Source organism: Rousettus aegyptiacus, unplaced genomic scaffold (assembly GCF_014176215.1).
Source record: "Rousettus aegyptiacus isolate mRouAeg1 unplaced genomic scaffold, mRouAeg1.p scaffold_m13_p_3, whole genome shotgun sequence".
Lineage (NCBI taxonomy): Eukaryota > Metazoa > Chordata > Mammalia > Chiroptera > Pteropodidae > Rousettus > Rousettus aegyptiacus.
This window is the reverse complement of record NW_023416306.1, coordinates 33,386,248-33,406,912: the sequence shown is the minus strand read 5'-3', so window position 1 is coordinate 33,406,912 and position 20,665 is coordinate 33,386,248. Positions and strand designations below refer to the sequence as shown.

The 20,665-nt window shown below is 36.7% G+C and overlaps 1 protein-coding gene across 7 annotated transcripts in view; it reads right to left on the bottom strand.

Annotated features, from left to right (window-relative positions):
• Positions 1–7,406: 7,406 nt before the first annotated feature.
• AGTPBP1 (ATP/GTP binding protein 1) overlaps positions 7,407–20,665 on the bottom strand; it is a 125,678-nt gene continuing 112,419 nt past the window's right edge. For 6 of the 7 annotated variants that reach the window (XM_016130304.2, XM_016130301.2, XM_016130303.2 and 3 more), the window contains one exon: positions 7,407–8,148. In XM_016130304.2, coding sequence (XP_015985790.2) covers positions 7,980–8,148 — 169 coding nt within the window. In that variant the 3' untranslated portion in view covers positions 7,407–7,979. Of the gene's footprint in view, positions 8,149–8,847; positions 13,893–20,665 lie in introns of those variants that run through there. The other variant, XM_016130307.2, reaches the window with a different exon arrangement.

The following is a 20,665-nucleotide window of genomic DNA, read 5'->3' as shown; positions in this document are numbered from 1 at the left end:
CAAGCTCGTTTGGGGTGAGAAGGAACAAGGAAATAAGCATAAAGTCCAGATTTGGCTTCGTGTTTGCAGATTGGTCGACTGTATATACTATGTTTCTGGTCAAGTACAGTATTTAAGGGATACAAAGTTTCAGTTTGCTGACAAGTCACCCTGGAAAGGAGCAGCTCCATCCTGGGCCTAAAAATTTCTTTCGACAGTCCCTACAGTCCAAGTTCCACTCACAGATGGTATCTGTGGATCGATCAGGTATTATTACTCATTAGAGTCCATGGCTGGTCCCCACTTATAGCCCTCCTTGCACTACCTGTTCAGTGCACCCCAGGCAGGTGCCTAAAGGGTAACAGGATGTGCTACATGCAGCACTTGCCCCCAAGAGGGACACTCACATTCTGATTTTATTAATCAATGGTTTCTCATCATTTGATCCTCTAGATTGTAAACTAGTATAGATTTTTATTTTAGAACCACATATTTGTAATTTTTTCTCAGTCCATGAACCTTATCCTAATTGACCATGTTCTCTTTATTCTTATAAAGACAACAAGGCAGTTCTGTTTCCTCTCCTTTTGTTTTGACAGCAGCAATAAAAGGTTTATGATGGGTGTAGTTAGGGGACTGGTCTATGTAGTGGCTGAACTGATACCTGAATTCCATTTGTTACCCAACAGGAGGCACGTGATGGGGACAGATCATAAATAGAGCTACTCCTGAGAAGTCAGATGCGATGGAACAGAAGGCGATCCTGCTGCAGCTTCTGAGCTAGCGAGGGTCCTGAGCTTGAACTGAAGTGCTCCACTGTACCTGTTCCTTGCGGGTGATAAGCAAAATGGCAGGCCCATGTCTATAAGCCCATTGTTGAACCATATTGGCCATAAAATGTGCTCCCTGGTGAGATACTGTGGAATCTGGGATGATGGATTTGTAAACCTTTAATGGTAGTTCTTACTAGCCACTTCTCTGCTTGACGTGAGTAAGAATTAACTGATTTCCCAACACTTATTAGCTGTGTGACCTTCAGCAAGTTAAGTTTCCCCATCTGTAAAATTGGAAGGGGATAATATTTACTACAGGATTGTTGTGAAGATTAAATAGGCACATATATATACAGCATACAGATCAGTGCCTGCAGCATAGTAGGCACTATATAAGTGTTAGCCTTTCTTATCATCAAAGCAAAAAGTCATATTTCAGTCATGCTAAGTGTTGAACAGATTGGCATGCTTTGGAGCAGTCTGACTAAAATGTTTTGTAAGTTTAATGGGCCTCCTGTAAAGGTACAGTGACTCTTCCTGTATCACATTAACTAGAAGTAAAGCCACGTAGGATCCTAGAGCTCTGTTCCTCTTTTAGTTGGGTATACAAACCTAAGAACTATCTGTAACAGAAGGCTTCCACAAGGCAGGCAAGCGTGCACCTTGTCAACATGGTTACAGAGGCAGTTCCCCAGCTTTCCAGTTCTCAGCTACTGCACTCAGAATTACAGAGCTTGGAGGATGAGATAGCTAGGCTAAATCAATTGAATAAAAAAAAAAAGTCTATAAAAATTTTTGCCAGTAACTCAATCATAAACTAATACAAAGTTGGAGTGTTTAGGTCATCATATTCTTGTTCTGTATTATAAAAAGGTTATACTCCTCTAACTGAAATTAAATCTAGAAAAACTGGTAATTGTGGGGTTATTTCTAAGATGTAACTTCTTGGCCCTGCCAGATAAAGGGATCGTGAGGCTGCAGAATAAACTATCTTCTCAGTGAAAACATAAATTCTTTAAAGCAAATGAAGAAAAAATTTACTGTAGGTTAAGTCTTTGGGACGAATGTACTTTAGATATGTTAGACAAAATTATTGTCCTTCACCAACACAGACAGAAAAGTAGCCTTTCCAAGCCTTAGGAGAAACCAGGAAAGGCAGAAGGCTTGTACTAACCGTTACCTATTTGTTAAACATAAAATAAAAAGATTCAAGGGTCTCTTTTGTTTTAAAAAAATGTAAAATGTTTAGAAATAAAACTGGATGTACTGCCCTTCCTCCTTACCACTCATAAAAATACTGATTTGGAAAATAGAGAATCATTTCATGGGCTAAAAGAGAAAATGTTTCCATCAAAATCATTTTCACAAAGAGCCCAGGAGAGTGCTTAATGCGCACTAGGTATTGTCTGGTTTAGCTCTCCCCACCCTCCTTAGGGTCCCCATGGCAGGTGGTGATAAAAGTTACATATTTTTCCAATATTATCAATCTTACTGTACAAGGCTGACTGGGCTGGCCGTTTAGCTGCATGTGAAAGGCTGCACAGGGTCATCAGAGGAGGGGCCCAAGATTTGGATCTGAGCCTCAACTCTGCTACATACTAACAAGTCCACGGATGTCATATGGCCTCTCCAAGCCTCACATTCCTCATGAATTAGATGCAAATGCTAATGATATTTTTATTAATAGTGTTTTCAAGATGCTCAAATGAGGTAACTTTTAGGAGAGGCCTTCTTGAACTTCAAAGGGCTGTTTAAATGCTCCTTATCTATAAATCTTGTGTGGACGAAAGGCAGGGATTTGCAGTTCCAATCAGTGGGTGAAAGGAAATAGCTTTGGCATTGGTAACTAAATAATACCAAAACTTCATCCCATTATATTTGCTCATTGCTCTAATTGATGTAACTGAACAAATGGGTCTCTGATCCCTCTTAGCTTGCTCCCTACATCTATCTTATTATGATACATCATTAAAATCCTCACTTTCGATATTAACACTGTATAACATTTGTGTCCTCCATTACTACTACAAAGAACTTTCAATATGCTGAAAATCAGCTCTTGGGACAATATTATCTCTAAAACCACCACCAAGTCTGAGGACTAGAATGATCCCTGGGTTTCAAGCAGGCAATGACAAAAATATGGTTCATTTCTGGCCCAGTAAACTTTCCCAATAGAAAATAAAAATTAGTTTCATCTGACATGTCTGAGTGGACAGCTGCTCTTTTTGCCTTCTCGGAGTGTCTTTGTGGGTAAAAGAACTTGTCTCTTTCTTGTAACTTCTCTTAGGACATGTGCTTTGGGTGGAGCCAACCCTTCAGGAACAGACGCTAAAGGCTGCTGGTTTTTCAGATAGGTTTCAGACATACATACCTTTTCCAGTAACAGAAAATCCAATTACGTAGCTTGAATGAAGGTGATTAATAGTCCATGTAATTGATGCAACCCGAGGTTTCACGTACAGCTTGACGAGTTCAAATCATAAGGGAACCCAGTGTCTCTCAGTGTCTTAGCTCTAGTCCTTTAATGTTGGCTCCTGTCAGGAGTGCTCTCCTCTCAGGGCTGCCTGGTGGCTGCCAGCAGCTATATCCTTCTTACCCAGGAAGGGTCTTTGTTCTAGCATTACCATCCAAAGTCCTGACGTTCGTTCTTTTTGGATCAGCTTGGATCACGTGCTAGCTCCAGACCCGCAGATAGACAAGATGACTGGCTCAGCTCTGGTCGTGTGCTCCACTCCTGAGGTGGGTGACCTCAGAGCACATACATTTTGAACACCAGTTAGGGCAAAGAGGAGATACATATTTGGGAGGCAACCACACGTGCCCACCCCATTCTGTAAGTGATTTGGATTTGAGTATATATGATAGTGGTTTAGTTTTTGATGTTTTCATCTTGTGTTATCTCTTCGGGATGGAGAAATAAATGTTGGCAAAGGTAGCTGTGCATTGGACACCTCTCTACAATAAATACAAGTTATAATCCTTTAGATTTTGAAATGTCTATTTTTATATTAAATTATCCAGTTGATTCACTAAGTGCCCACATTCTAAGAGAAACACAGATAACATGACAAACATTCCTAAGAATAAGGAAAACAAGAAAAATAATTATGTAGATGAAACATAGAGTGGAAAAGTACAAATAATAAAGTATGACACTGTTGATAAAGTATATAACTTGACGTTAGTAAATATTTAGCGCTGAACATAAATTTCCAGTCTTAATATTTCTTACTTAATTATACCTTCAGCCTCAGAAAAAAACTTAGAGAAGCCAATAATATATTTTCAAAGGTTTAGACTTTTATTTATTAAACTCTAGTAGCCTTTTCTATTTTAATTTTCAATAATGAATACCTTTGCCTTTCATAATTTCTTCACATTTGCCATTTGTCACAGATCTTTATATGACTTAAAAGTACATTAAAAATATTAATTACTCGGACCAGATTTTCACTATTGCGCCTCACACTTGGCACTCTATTAATGTATCTGGGAGAGGTGGCATAGGCCACAGCTTCGGTATCATAAAAGTAAACCTTTCTAAATATTTGGAGTGAAATCTCTTCAGCCCTTTAAAGTTGTCTGGACTTACAAATAGAAGGGTATCACGATCCATTTCCACTTCACAGGGGTTTGTGAGTATAAATGTGCACACACAGAGATCACTTCAGTACCCGACAGTGTCAGCCACGGCCCAGACTTAAAATATCACTGACTGTCCTGCATGATGCCTCGAATGCCACCTTATAAAAGGGCCATTTATCTGGATTTAGGTACTGCATATTTAGTAACCTCAAAGTGAAAAAAAGTTTAATGCTGAATGCCCCAACAACTAGCCAAGTTCTGAAGAAGTAATGAGATGAGATTTGAAAGAAGGTGCCAAGGCCAAAAGTGCCCGAGGCATAAGTTACTCTTCAGGGTCTAGACAGAGGAGGGCACTAAGGGCAGACCTCCCTCTGGCCAGTGCCAACCCAGTAAGTAAACGTGCTCTGTGAGTATCGATAAAGTGAAAAATAATTGAGATGTGACATTGCAAGAACTAAGCCTTCAAAACATTAGATCTCCTAAAAATAAGACTTTCTTCTGAGTTTCCTTTCTTCTAAGGAAATACACTTTAACCAGAGAAATATTTACTTAACATTAACAACATTCTATTGTGTAAAGTAGAACAGGCTTTCAATTAAAATACTGCTTCGACAGGTTTTTCCTAATGGGGAGAACTAAGGTTTACATAAGGCTACTAAACACTCACTAAAATAAGAGAAAAATTCAGATTTTCAATTAATTTTTTATAATGTTAAAGTACATGTAGGAAAACAAAAGGATTTATATAGTTTCATTACTGTCGTTTATTTCTGGATCATGCACAGAAACAATTCCACTCTTACATTTATTGTATTATTCATTTATTTCAGTGCTCACAATGAAATGGTCACCTTGTTTTGAATATTTGAAATTTAGAAGTATTGCATTCATTGCTGTTCGTACATTATCTGAAGTGAAACTCCAGGTAATTTACTTGTAATTAGGATTCAGACAATTGTCCATGTTTCCAAATACCACACAAAAACTGGAAAAAGTGGCAGAGACTGATTAATGTAGGGCAAAATCTTGTATTCAAACAACACTATGACTGCAATGAAGGAAAAGCCAACAACGGGAACCATAGGTTTTTGCATTCTGCCTTGCCCAAATAAATTTCACGAACTCAAGAGAGACCCTCAAGTTTTTAACATTCCTCACTCTTTGGGAAAAGGCAAAAGCAGCATTTCCTTCTGTGCTAAGAACATGAGGCTAGTTGTCAGGAGACCTGGGTGAAAACTCTGGCTCCAGTGACCCTGCAACTCTATTTTCTTGATTCTACAAATTAGTTTGCTCTAAATCATCTCTGGTGCTAATTTCCAATTCCTAGGTCCTGATTTTTAGGAAACTTATGCTGAAAGAGTACATCAGATCATACCAGTGGTTCTCATAGTGTGGGTCCCAGGGCTTCACCACCTGGGAATTCTTAAGAAATGCAAATTTAGGGGCCTGCCCTAGATCTACATAATTAGTAATCTCTTTTGAGAAGCAAGTTCTCCAGGTGATTTCTGACACAAACTATACAGTTAGAGAACCAGTAGATTAAACCAAAACTACGTTTAAGAAATTCACAGTTCTTTAAAAACTCTGAAAAGACATAGCCAGAGAGGTAAGATTTCGGGCAATCGTAAAAAAGCTACTAAAAGTCAATGAAATGGTTTTACATCTAATTAGAAATGTTAAAATTTTTAATTATTTCTTAATTTTCCAAAATAAGATTTACTAAGAATATTTACTAAGAAAAAAATCATTTACAAACCATAACATAAAGATGCTCTTTAATCCTGTGAATAATTATTTAATAAAAGCATATTCGGGTTTGTAACATATGCTAAAAGATGAATTTCATCAATATAAAATATTTTAACAGCACATGGTAAGGGGTTTTTACACCGATAACATAATAAATTGAAGTTCTGCACATAATAGTAACCGTAGTGGCTTTTCATAGCGACTACCTTGGTTTTCAATTTCTAATGTTATAAAAACCAAGAAAAATTCACAATATGGACATATGGCTCCATAATCTACTCTCTGAATAAATTATAATTGTAATTGATAATTATAAAAACTTTATATATAAAATAAATAAAATTATAATTATAAATTGTTAAATAAGCTATTAAATAAATAATACTTTACCTTGCTAAAGTATCCTGATCTTTCTTAAATTAGGTCACTAAATACTAAGAGGTCTTCTTCAATTTAACAATCTATTAAGTATTTTCTGAGATTATTAAGAATTAGGCTATTTGGAGGAAAAGACCTATCAGTTGCACCATGCTATGTTTTAAACATAGTCCCCATGACACTGTAGATGAAATGCCTCAAATAATATAATGAAAATCATTGATTTGGAAAATGTAAAAATCGAAAATATACTTTTTATAATTTCTTTCCCAATATTATAGTTTTAAAGAAAAGATTAAAAAAATCTAATCAGGAATAAGTGAAAACAATATGACAAAACCTAAGCAGCTGAGTCCTGACAAGAATCTGTCAATGAAGTATCTTTTTGGATTTGTTTTGTTACAACAGAAACTTAGTTCTTAAAGCACTTATAAAGTCACTGGACTTGTTTTATTCTATTTGAAAACAAAGTCATCCCCACAGCAGATAGCTTAAACTTAGGAAGATGTCACTACGAGAAATGGCTTAAATTCACTGCAATCATCTAGGACTCAGATACTAGTGTCAGCATGCCCTAAATGAATGTACTTCAGTAAGTCTAATAACATAGTACAGCTCAGGAAATGCTAAATCAGCTTATAAATGAACACACATTTAATACTGGATCTTAACCTCACTGCATTTTTAAAGCTTCTTAATAAACTGACAGTGGTGACAAACTTTAGGTGCACACAAGAGACAATTTTAGACAAAAGAGCTGTTCAAATACATCTTTGACAATAGGTAAAGGTATAACTATACTAAAGAAACACTGGTAAATTTCCCCCCCCCCCCACAAATTTTTATCAGTGTATTCAGGTGTTGGATTTTTACAACATTTTCACAAAGATTCTATAAACCAAGAAACTGAACTGGTTAAAAAGGATGACAAAATGAAAGCCATGTTTAACATAGTTTTTATTTAATTTTGGTAAGTGTAGAATGTAATGGTTTCAAGGCAGACTCTGGATTATTTCAGTCACAACTCAATAGTTAACATGATTCTGAAGAGCAGTCTTATCTTCAATATCTACCCACCCCTACACAGACACATCTAGAGAAATCCATGTACATATATATTAGTTTTCAAAAGCTCAAAATTTTCAACAACTCTAGCATTCAGATTCTATATTCTCACACACTTCAAAATCATCCATTTGAATGTAGGATATAACCATGAGGAGAAAAAAATTCATGCAATGATACTGTTTTTTGTTTTAAAAAAAGTAAATACAACATTTGATAATTCAATGCTATATAAAGTGCATTAAATAGCTAAAATAAAACAAGGGCCAATTTTATCATGAATTAATAACACATTTATTGTCTTGAAACCAAACAGGCCCCAATTTTTATCTTTCTGAGTCAGCTCTCTATAAACTCATTTCTCTTAAACTTCCTGTGTAATAAAAACCCAGATATTTCATTTCATCTTTGCATCTTTACAAGAGATGGCAGAGGGCTCAAGGTAGGTTATGTTCTTGATGATTCAGAGTCAGAAAGCACTTCTTCTTGAGCAGAAGGTTCATAATCTCCTGCATTTTCAGCCAATTCAATATCTAACTCATCATTACTTTCTGCACTGTAATCAACTTCTTCAAGGAATCGAGGTTCATCTTCATCCAAAACATAAGTAGTAGGGCTGTAGCCAAAGCACATAGAACATATAAGACTTCATTAGATTTTAAGGTGCTAACATAAGATTATTTGGCCACACTGGATTAACCTTGATTTCAATATAATAGAAGTAATTGGGTTAACTTTTAAAATGCTATCCAAATGAACAAGTGATTTATAATAGCTCGACCCCCCCCCCCCGCATTGATAATTAAGGGTGAAATGCTAATTTTTAACTGTATTACCAAAGTGCCAATATACATCCTACAATTAGACTGCAACAAAAAACAACAGGCTCTCATTAGGTTACTTCTTTGAAGGATTTCATCAATTTGCAAGCTTAAAATGTCTATTTTAATCACTGTAAATCAAACAACAGTTCTTTTCAATGGGCTTTATGAAAAACTGTGGGTATTTAATTGGGTCCTCCAGTAATGCACTGACACCACTTACTCTAAGTCTGTAAAATGATTATTTGCCATAAAGAGAGTCCATATACCCATCCTCGCAGTTTCTATCAGTAAAAAAGAAAAATGAAAAACAAGCGAACACTCCACACCCAGATTAATTACTTGCTCTTGGGAGATAGAATAAGATATCTGCTTAAAAGCACTAAGTGCTTCTAAATATTTCATTAGGTAAATTCTTTGGGGTTAAGACAACCTTTCCACTAGGTAGCATATTCGTTTGTCAAAAAATAATTTTGTTCTGATTTTACACACACACACACACACACACACACACACACACACACACACACACATTCTCTCTCTCTCTCTCTCTACAGGAACATTTCAATGTTCCCATTTCGTGACCAAAACTACCTTAATTTCATATAGATGTATCCCACCTGCTTCAAAAAAAATTTCCCATCATTGATGGAATTAACAGCTATAAAATCAGACAATAAAAAGGGAACAATAATCTGTTAAAATGAGCAAAGAAGCAGTTGTCATTAGCCACCTAAAATGAAAGAATTCCTACAACTGCATATTAAATTTGATTCAGACATCTGGACGTTTGGGCAAGAAAGACAAGTTAATAGATTATATGGTTCTAGTTTTCTGAAAAGAAAGCAAAACTCATCTGGTAAGATTATCTTTCCTTTTTCTTAAAATTGTTTTAATTGTGCTTTTTAAAGAGAAAAATATACTGCCAAACCATCTTGATCTTATATATAGCAAACTTTCTCTTATAAGTTCCGAGCTTGCACTGTCATACAGCAGTCCTGATAAATCAAGCTGAATGGCTTGGAGGGTTATGTGAGACTTTACAACACACCTCACACTCACAAGAACAATTTTTCCACTTTCAATTATCCAACTAAAACATTTATCGTGACTGTTAGGTCTTTGAGTGGGGGTGAGGGGAGAAGGTTAGATTAAAAGAAAAAATTATTTGCCTTTTAAAATGACAGATATTCTTTCTTTAGAAAAACAATAATTCATTCCTCCTTGACCTTGGTATTTCAAATTCTCAGGGTGTCCCAGGGGATTCTGAGACTGAAGCGAAGGAGGAGGAAAGAGAAGTGAAGAGAGAACACAAGAAAACACAAATCTCTTGCTAGTTTTCTTCCTGGAGACTATTGTAACAAGAAGAAATAATCACAGAAATGCAAGGAAGGAGATAGATTTGCTCAAATGCCATGTAGTACACTGGTACGGGGGTTGGGGAAACCAGCCAGGCCTGCAGAAGCCGACTCCAGTGATCAGGTGCAGAGGCCAGTGTGGTGTAGACACCCAGCAGCACCACGGGCTCTCCCAGCGGGCAGGACAAGCACAGAATCCACATGGTGGGTGGGTGGGCAGGTAAGCATGGTTCAGAAGATCCACAGACAGAAGAATTTCACACACATACACATGCGCCCCTCCACCACCACCAAGGAAAACAAGACTGACATAAACGAAACTGGGTGCAGGAAGCCCAGACACTACACCGGGGTCAGAGCAAAGACCTAGTTCTACAACAGGAAGCTGGACACTAGAAAATTTATCTGTCTGGACTAAGGGAAAGGGTCTGAAGAAAAAGCCTAGACTTATAAGCTGTTAAATCAATGAGGAAACAGAAAGAGAGAAGTATAACTTAGGAACAACAAAGATGCCCAGGTTTCAAGGCAAAAGAGTTCCCACACAGCAAGGGGACTTGGTCAAATGCTTGGTATCAGAGGCTGGTAAGCTCTTATAAGGCAGAGAAGCACGACCGGGATGACGAGAAACTCCTAGAGATTTTTTTAAAAAAAATTCTACAATAGGGAACATTCAAGGCTCTGGACCCAGATAATAACTTGACCTTTTCAGTTCCTAATCTTGGCTCATTCATACGCTGATTGTAACGTGAACTCCATTCATGTTCTAGCATCACCCAACCTTATACCCAGGAGTAGACCAGTTTCATACTCATTCCCCTCCTGTAAGCCATGCTGGTCCTAACGTTTGACTCCTGACTCCGCAGATCCTAACAAAATCATGCTCCTACTTTATAGCGGAAGTATACTGAGTACATCCAGCAACGGTGATGGGGCCATCAGTGCTAACTGTGTGTGTGTGTGTGTGTGTCTGTGTGTGTTTGGGGTGTGGAAGAGGCAAGAAGGGAGAGGAGAGATCAGCGGACCTAGTTGTAAGGAGCTGGGAGATAGGAGATGGAGGAGAGGTAAGGAAGAAGATTGCAACCCCCATCAGTCCACTGAAAGCGGCCTTCTTACTGCTATTCCAGTTGCCACTTTCCAGTCCATTTTTTCCTAGATTTCTCTGCTGTACTTAGTTAGCTGTGGTGAGAATTCTGATGCACCTCTCTTCCGGTTTGCTTCATTCCCCTGTCTTTTCTCAATGCTGACTCAGTAACCCTCATCCTTTGTGCAGGCATCAAAAATAGGTGCTTATAAAAAGGCTCTAGCTGTTCTTATACATAAGCCCTCTTTGAGTGAACTTATATATTTTAATTTACATTCTGATCATTTCCAATTCCAAATTTCTAGCCCCAACTTCTCCCTTGAACTTCTGTGTATGCATGGACTCACTAATATGTTCACATGGCTATCTTGCATGTTCTTTGAACATAACATATTCACAACTGAATTCATTGTTCTCGCCACCGAGCCTTCTCTTCTTGTAGTTTCTCAGTATCATTCACTGAATCATAAAACCAAAATTCTCAGCAAGCAAGTCCAATCAATTTCCAGACCACTCCTTGCCTCACACTTTACAAGCCTTCACTGACATTGTTTCCTCTGCTTAGGACATACCTCCCACCTTTCTTCTCCCAACTACTCATATTTCTTTTAAACCACAACCTAGGCTCATCTTTCAACTTTCTTCCTTTCTAAAGCCCATCTTGTGATAAGAGCCCTTTCTCCATATTCCCTTTGTATCCTGCATGAACATTATCCGATGACTTCTCGTATGCAGTAAAACCATCTATTTGGGAGCCTGTCTCCTCAGTATTAAATCGTAAACATCGTAAGGTCAGAAACTGACTCGCCCCTCTTACTACTGCTTGTCATGTCCTGGGAGTGCCTGACACATGGTCGACCTCGAACAAAAGTTTGTGGAAATCTTTACAAGAAGCCACGAGGTCCACAATCACCAATTTTCACATTACCACCTCTCCCCCACTGATTCTACTTTAGTAAAAACACTCAAGGCACAAGACCAACTACAGCAACTCAGCTTTACTTTTATTAATAATTCCAACATATGTTTTAAGCACTTTACAACTTAAGTTCCTTCAGATACATTATCTCATAATAACCTTCACTTAAGAGAAATACTTTAAGGTAATCTGCCCTAGGGTTATAAAATAAATAATCCCTTTCCATTTGCAGATAAGAATTCAGACATTATTTCAATCAAAAAAAGAATGTCTAATCAGCATTTAATTCTTTCCCATCACTATTACTTTGTTTTCCCACCACTACTTCCTTGTTCTCCTCATTTTCTTTACTTAAGTTTACTCTTTTTGCCCTGTTTTTGCTTCATTCTTCAATAGCTGTCCCAAATATACCTGCCTTAACATCATCCTGTTATGGATTTTAATTCTTAGGGTAAAGTTGACAAAGCTAAAAAAATGTAATTAGAAACATTTCAGTCTAAAGAGAATAGCATTTTAGTCCAAAAACAAATCCTCCTCAGGATGCTTCATGAAAAACATCAAAATCGTCAGTCCAAGGGCCTTCTCACAAGATTAATGCACTGAAATTCTCTGCTATATGCTATCATTATGATGCAGATAAGCTTTATAATTACAACTGATTTCCAAAGATGGGAAAAAGTTGATTCAAAGTTCTCTGCCTATCCTTAAACTATTAAGCACTGCACAAAATTAAACCTAAAAATTTCACTATCTTCCTCAAATGTACACCCATCTGCTTCCATTAGAGCTGACTGGACATCCGTGACGTTAGGATGCAGATCTTCAGCCCTGTTACCTATGCAAGCATGAAAGAAACAAACACTGCATATGGGGCCAGAAATTCCGCTTCTGTGCCTCTGCTCTTCAGCTGCGTGACCTTCGGCAAGTCGCCTACTCTCTTCGAGCACTGGATCTGCTCAGGTGTAAAGCCAGGGTAACAACACAAGCCCCACTACCTCACAAAGTTGTTCGGCTCAAAGTAGGTATATTTATAAACTCGTAAGCTGTACAATTATAAAATGTTATTATGACATGAATAAAACCACCTTGTTATGGTAAAAAAAGTAGTAAATCAGTCCTTCTCAATTCCAAAAGAGCCTAGACAATAAGCTGAATGGGACTAAAAACACTGTCTTACCTTTGTAATTCAGAGTCATCCCTTAGCTTTGCACTCTGCTACAATTTTGAGACTAACGTACCGGTTTTAATACAGTACAATAAAGACATCCTGGGAGAGAATATCTGAAACTGATGTACAAACAGAAAAACATTCCATTGCCCAAATTATAAGCAATTTGTGACTTGCTGATTGTATCTTTCTTGTGTTGAAATATCAGGTCTAAGGTGAAAGCAAATCCCTATTTGCACAAATATTAGAGAATATTTTTATATAATTTGATTCCTATTTTATCAGAGATATAGCATTTACCATATATCACAAAGTAAGAAAATTATCCATAGAAAATACAAACAACAATTTTTCCTATCTTAAGTTACCACAGCATACACACAAGTACTTGGACACACGTGCACATGCAAATAGACACATTCAGCGTTAGTGTATGTAATATCTAACCAAAAAATATTTACTATTTGGGGGAAAAAAAGGAAAGAAAGCAGCTAATCTACTGATACTTGGTTGGGGGTGGGGGAGGATAACTAAGCTGCCTTTGGGAAACAGTAATAGAGTTAGACCTTGACGCAATTCTTGTTTATGCTGGGAATTACTGGATGCATGATCTTAGGTAAATTCATCCTTGAGCCTCGGTTTACACACATATATAAAGGGTTACAATTCCGTCTGTCTCTGAACATTCTCAGAACACTAGAATCTCTGAGACAATAATTAAACTTAACACAAATTCAGAACAGGCAGTCATGTCGGGCGTCCCAGGACCACTCCGGACTTAGTGATTTGCTAGGGACTCACAGGATTCAGCACACAGTTATATTCGCAGTTATAACTTATTACAGTGAAAGGATACAAAGTAAAATCAACCAAGAGAAAAGGTGCGTGGGGCAAAGTCCAGAGGAAACCAAGGCCAGGCAAGGGCAGCTGCTAATAGGCAGAGAAGTCATCAGAGCTTTCAGCAATTTCAAAGGATTGTAGGCAAAAATTGGAGTTCAGAGCTGCCAAGTTTCCTGAAAGAAGGGAGTTGTAGAGATGTGACCCCAGCAGTTTTCCCCTAGAGGCATCTGACATATTCTTAAAATACACACTACATAAGAGGCTGAAAAGCAAAGCAGAAAGCAGCAAAACAAACAAAATGGAAAATAAACACAGATTTTTTTTTTTTTTTTTTTTTTTTTTGGCAGTCTTGTGGTGCTGAGGAAAGGAGAACCCCTAGGCCTTCAATTATGACCTCTGGAGGGCTACGACCTAGAAAGGAGGGAGGAGTGAATCAAGGGTTAAACAAGATCCACAAGTTTTGCATAGGCACCTCAAGCCAGCTAGGTCCCTCAGTGAACTGAGATCTGCCCTACTCTACAGCCTGCTGAAGTATAGAATGAATCCCCTTTGAAGGAATATGTATTCTTCCTTATTCTGATATACTTTTTTCTTATTTTTTTCTCAAATAGACACATGACAGGAATAACTTCATTCTTCCAAGAGGCCACTGAGGATGTAACACATAAAGATCTATAAATATATATGGTCAGCAAATTACCTATATTCAGAAATGAGTGACAGGGTAACAAAGGAATGGAGGCCCAGCCCAGAGACTGCCCAAAGAACACCCCACTGGTCGTTAAAGAATCCCTCCCGCATCCCGGAGACAAAGGACAAGGGGCCATAACCTATAGCTGGTTTATTATGGCCAGAGATGCTTATACAGAAGGTACTACCCTAACCTACCCACAATCTCAGCCTCATTGTGCCATCATTATAATACCATGTTTATGTCCAGAAGTTCATGAATCTAATTATAACAGACTAAATTCTGGGTAAGCACATGCACACTAGACAAAGAATTATATTAGCAGGCAAGTGTCAATCACACGCCAATCACCTAGGAATGCCTTTGTACCCACTCACCAGAGCCCAGATGTAATAAAGACCTTACCACTTCTGCATTGTTACAGCCCTCTTCACTGAGAAGCTGCTCCTCCTTTGGTGGGCACTCTTATCTTTTATCTTTTTACCTCCCAAATTACATAGGGCTACAGCCTTCCTTGGTGTGACCTGTCTCCTTCTAAAATATACTTTTAATAAATTTTACTTTTTCTAAATCTCACTGACCTGTAATTCTTTGTGACGTTGATGCGATAGAACCAAGGAAAATACTAACTGCACTTCTGTGTCATTACGCACCCATGCACCTAGGGCACCCCAAGTGGTAACGATATGATCTTCAATTACATGGCATGATTTACCTGCCTAGAAAATTCCCCAGTAGTAATTATAGCTGTAAAAATTTTCTACGTGGTAGCCATAAATGACTCTCACAAATACAAATCAGACTACAGTATGTGTATTACAGTCATTAAAAAGGAAGATCTTTTAATTTTAGCTTGATTAAATGGTAAAGTGTACATTAAAAATAAAGCACATTAACACCAGTAAGCTTCACTACATAGCTAGGTATTAGATACTGCTAACATTTGGCCACAAATAATCTATTTTGACAGAGATTCTTTCCTTGACCAAACTTAAGTCAAGCTCCTCAAAGTCCTCTTGCAGATTAGGCCCTGACCTTAGGGTCTGACCTTAGGTTCTGACCTTAGTCCAGAGGCTCTGCCTTCTTACTCCAGTTTCAGCAATAATCCTTTTGAGTCAGTTTATCAAAAATCCCCCATTCTCAATATCCGATCACTCTGGCCTGCTTTCAGCAAAAATTCTGTCAAGTCAGTTTAGCCAGCATCTCCCTCACCGACCGTACCCTCCCCCCACCACAACACATTTTTTCCTCTTAGTAATTTTCGATCCATCAATCCCCACTCTACTCCTTAGTTATAAATTTCCATTTTTCCTTATGGTATTCAGAGGTAAGCCCAACCTTTCTCCTCTACTGCAAAACTTCATGTAGCAGTCTTCCTGAAAAAAGTCCGCCTTCTCATTCTTCAACAAGTATCATGAATAATTTTTTTCTTTAATATTAATTTTTCTCAGGACAAAGAGTTACTATATATTTATAAACACTAGCTTCACATAAAGAAAGTATGTGAAAGAATAATATAGAGTCTACTACTTCATTCTAGTATTAATAGTCTGCAGTAATCAATATAACTAACAATAACTTCAAAGCGCTCTCTCTTATAATGCTAGGGACAGAGGGAAAGAGCCTTTAACCAAGGAACATCATGTTTACTTGTCCAGAGACCTACAGTCATTCCCTATACCTTATTAGAAAAGTACTCTACCTTTATCAAAACACATCAAATTAGGATTTTTTTAAAGTAGAAATACAAAGTAGAACTAATGCTAAGCACATCTTAGAGGCTTTCTCCATCTTAAGTCCTAGTTACTTTATTAGGTGCATTAGGAAAAATTTCTCATCGAATTTTCTAATGTGCATGCTGTATGCACAAAACAATATTAAGTACTGATACATGCTACGATACGGATGAACCTCAAAAATGAGCAATGTGAAAGAAGCCAGACATAAAAGGTCACACACTGTATAATTTCATTTTTATTTTAAATAACCAGAATAGTAAATCCAAAGAGGCATGAAGCAGACTAGTGGTTGTCAGAGGCTGGATATGACTGCTTAATGAGTATTAGGATCTCTTTTGGGTGGGGATAAAAAGAAGTTGTGGAATTAAATAGAGGTGACATATGGTTGCACAATATTGTATGTACCAAAATGTCACTATGTTGTTCACTTTAAAATGGTTAGTTTTAAGCTGTGTAATTTTCATCTCAATTAAAAAAAAGTCTAAATATTGTTTGATTATAAGAAGTAATTAGGCTTCATTTAAACATGGGCATGTTTTTTATTATGATAAAGTATTGTAGAGTTTGGTATTTTTCAACTTCGCTTTCCTATAATGTTTTAACATACTCAAACTTCAACTACTCCTTCCATATGCCTAACATAGTGAAATTTCTTCATCACTGCAATATCCATAATGCGAAGTATGGTTAAATGTTTTATCTATTTTCCAGTCTTTTAAATGAGGGTCACTAATAAGACTATTTAATAGTTCAGGTGACAGGTAAAATAAAAAGACTTTTATGAAGTCCAAAAATACTACATAGCTGTAAGCTTTTAAATAAGTTTTACCAATATTCCCAGCTTTGACCTAAGAAGAGTAGCATACCTCCTCGGAAAGACATACGGCAGACTTAGTGTATTAGATGAAATTTTTATCATATAACCAATACAACTTGGTAAAATTAAAATGATTTATATGTGGTAATTTCCAATGAATATCCTGGTATATAAAACATAATTTTCAAAGATAGGTTTCATTGAAAATGAAGTTCTATAACTTGTGGTAAACATCGGTGGATCTCAAAAGATACTAATGTGACAGTAAAAGAATAACGTTTTAAAAGGAATAACCCATAAGGAAAAGAAAGTTGGAGAGGCGATAACAGCAAAGAAGAGATATCAGCAACATGCTGGAAGATGGAAGAAGATGGATGAAACAAATAGGCTTGAGTTCCAACCTCCTTCACTTTGCTAAGTACCTACAGTAGGAGAAGCTAAGAAAATATGCTATTTGCCTCACAAAGCCCTAGAAAAATTCAGGAATTGGAAATATTGGTTATCAGGGTGCAACTGAAACCAGAAAACTGGTTAAAAGGTTTTATGAAGAGCAGTTAAACCTTCCTATCCCCTTCCTCAGACTATCCCCCAGTTCAGAAACAAGAAATATTAACTTTGTAAAGACTTTTATCAGAGGGGCTATTCACTTAGGGTCAAAAGTCAGAACAAGATAGAAGTGGGGAGAGTTTAAGTAAAGGTTTGCTCAAAAGCAAGTCCTGCTGGGCTCCCCATGCTACCTACAGGACTTATGGCCCTGGGAAATATTTTTCAATTTTTTAAAAAGTCACTCTGCCCACCAAGGAGTTTTGTTTTTTAGACATTTTTCTGAATCTCCCCTTAATTAACTACAATTAAAATTAAATATAAATTTCATATCAGATTAGACCCAGCCTAAGAGAGCATGGGTGAATTAAAGGTTAAAAAAATATATATATCAAAGGAAAGCACAAAGAAACAAAAGAATAGAAACTTATTCATGAGAGTAAAAGACACAGAGGATATAGTGAAAAGGTCAAACTTAAATGTAGATGGAGTTCTAGAAAGGAGATAATGGGACAGAATCAGTGTTTGAAGAGAAAATGGCTAAGATTTTCGCCGAATTGATAGAAGACACCAAGCTGCAAATTTAAGAAACCTTGTGAACCCCATACGAAATAAATAAAATCGTATCTAGATAAAATCTCTAAATACCAAAGACTAAGAGAAATTCATAAAAGCAACTTAGCCTTACAGGTCAGATTGCTTTCAAAGGGGCAATGAGTCTACGGCCATACCACTCTAAATAAGCCCAATCCTGTCTGATCTGGGAAGCAAAGCAGGGTCAGGTCTGGTTAGTACTTGGATGGGAGATCACTTAGGAAGACAGGTGCTGCAGGCGTAAAAAATAAAAACTAAAGGATTGTAAACTGACAAGGTCCTTGCAATCTGTGAGGTCAATTAAGGGTTGTCTCACCTAAAAAACAAACAAACAAACAAAACAAAGGTGCTTGGCTGATGCCTAACTTGACAACTCAACAATAAAAGACAGAAGACAACAGAATGATCTCTTCAATGTGCTGAAAGAGAATAAATTTTACCTAGACTTTCTACCCAGCAAAAATAACCCTCCAAAATGAAGGTGAAGACTTAACAGTATTCTTTGAGAAAAAGAAAAATGACCTCAGATAAAAACTGAAATGTAGAAAGGAATGAAGAGGAAAAGGAGAAGGAGGGCAGTAAATGTATAGTGAGATCCAATGACTGTATAAAACAGTAATAACGTTTGCAAAGTTTAAAAGAGCTATAGTATACTCATAAAACACCTGACAACAGCAGCACATATACTGAGAAGAGTTAACATGTTCTAAGGATGTATACTGTCCAAAAAAAAAAGTATAAATTTTATATTGAGTTTGATAAATTAATAATGCATGAAGAAATGCCTAGTGTCCAATAAAAGAAATGGAAAAAAAATCAACATAAATCTAAAATCAATCTAAAATCTATCAATCTAAAAGAAGGCAAAACAAACAAAAACCACAGGGCAAGTGGAGCAAATAGAAAGCGAATAATAAGCTGGTAGATTTAAATCTAAACATGTCAATAGTTACAATAAATGTAAATGAACTAAATATCTAATTAAAATTTTTATAAAAACAACTATGCTATGCTTATGAGAAATATATATAGAGAGACAGGTTAAAAATAAACACTAAATAAAAAGAAAGTTACAGCTTATATATACATAGTAATAGTAATATGGTTTGAAATCTGTCAGCTTTTTAATACAAAATCTTACATTCAGAAGTTTCAAGCTTTCCAAGGAAAATGATTTTACACATTAGTAGTTTTTAAGCTTTATTCAACTTATAATTGATTTTTAGATTTCCACTGTTATTTATAAAACTAAACTTATATTTTACTGAATGAAGCAACTGTACATATACAAAATAGAATGACTGGAAACTTAAGTTTCATAACTATCATAGATTCACCTTAAATAAGCCTCTTACCTTTTTCTTAGTTTATTTAAAAAAAACAAAAACAAATCCCTGCTAGTTTACACTGTTGTGAAGACTAATTATTTGACATCTATAACTGAGTTACTGCTTACTTTGATAAAGGCAGTTAATATCTATTACTCTTGTTGCTATAATTATTCCAAGCTTACTTGACACAGATTGCCTATAAATGAAAATAAATTAGTTAACAACAACTAGATACTCTATCTTGGGAAATAGTTAAGACCAAAAGGAATAAAAATCTAATTAAGCATTAAGAAAATCGCCCACGTTGAACACAGAAAAAAAGAAAAAAAAAGAAGAAAAATGTGGCAGGAAAGAAGGGTTTGAAAGATTTTTTAAAAAGTCCAGTCACTAAAAAAAAATTGAGAGAACTCATATTTATTAGGTTGATACCTCAGTTTCTCATTAGGACTAAGAAACAGAAAATTATCAAGGACAAAGAAGGGATCCAGAAGAATACAGACAATAAGAAAAAAGGACAAGGAGGTAATTTTGGTAAAAGTGGTAAAATGGTAACTATTACCATTTACCCTCTCACTCAATCATGGGAATGTGATTTCACCTGCTTCTGATTCCATAGTCAATCATCTCCTCTGCTACCTGATACTATACCTCCTCAAATGATCACTGCCACATTACCTTATTTGAGTTCTCATCCTCCTCTCAAACACAAATGATTCCAAATAATTTCCTCAAGAGTTTTGTCTCTACCTCCCCAGTTTCAATCAAATCCATACACTACTTTCAGAAGAAAACCACCACTCAGCATACTTTGAAGCCCAGTGGATTCAAAACTCTCAGCTACCGAAAGGAAAAAGTCTAATGTCCTTACACTGGTATTTAGGGCACTGTGAGACTAGCCCCCACCCCGCGGGCCCCTCCCTCCTGCTCATAGGGCAATCTAATCCAACTGAATTTTTAAATCTGATACAGTAACCTACCACTTCAACTCAGTATGTAGCTGGCACTATGCAAGGCACTAAGACTGACACACTAGACAGTGCTGAAGGGCAAAGACGCAGTCCCAGAGGTTTACTAGGAATTAGTTAGGCAGGTGTGAGTAAAGAATTCTCTTAAAAGTTGGTTTAGAAAAGTACATGTTTTGTGATCCCAGTTATCCCTGCTCTAAACACAGAGCGATGATAGATAAAATTTAAAAAAGGAAAACAAAAAAGAGACATATGCATATAGAAAC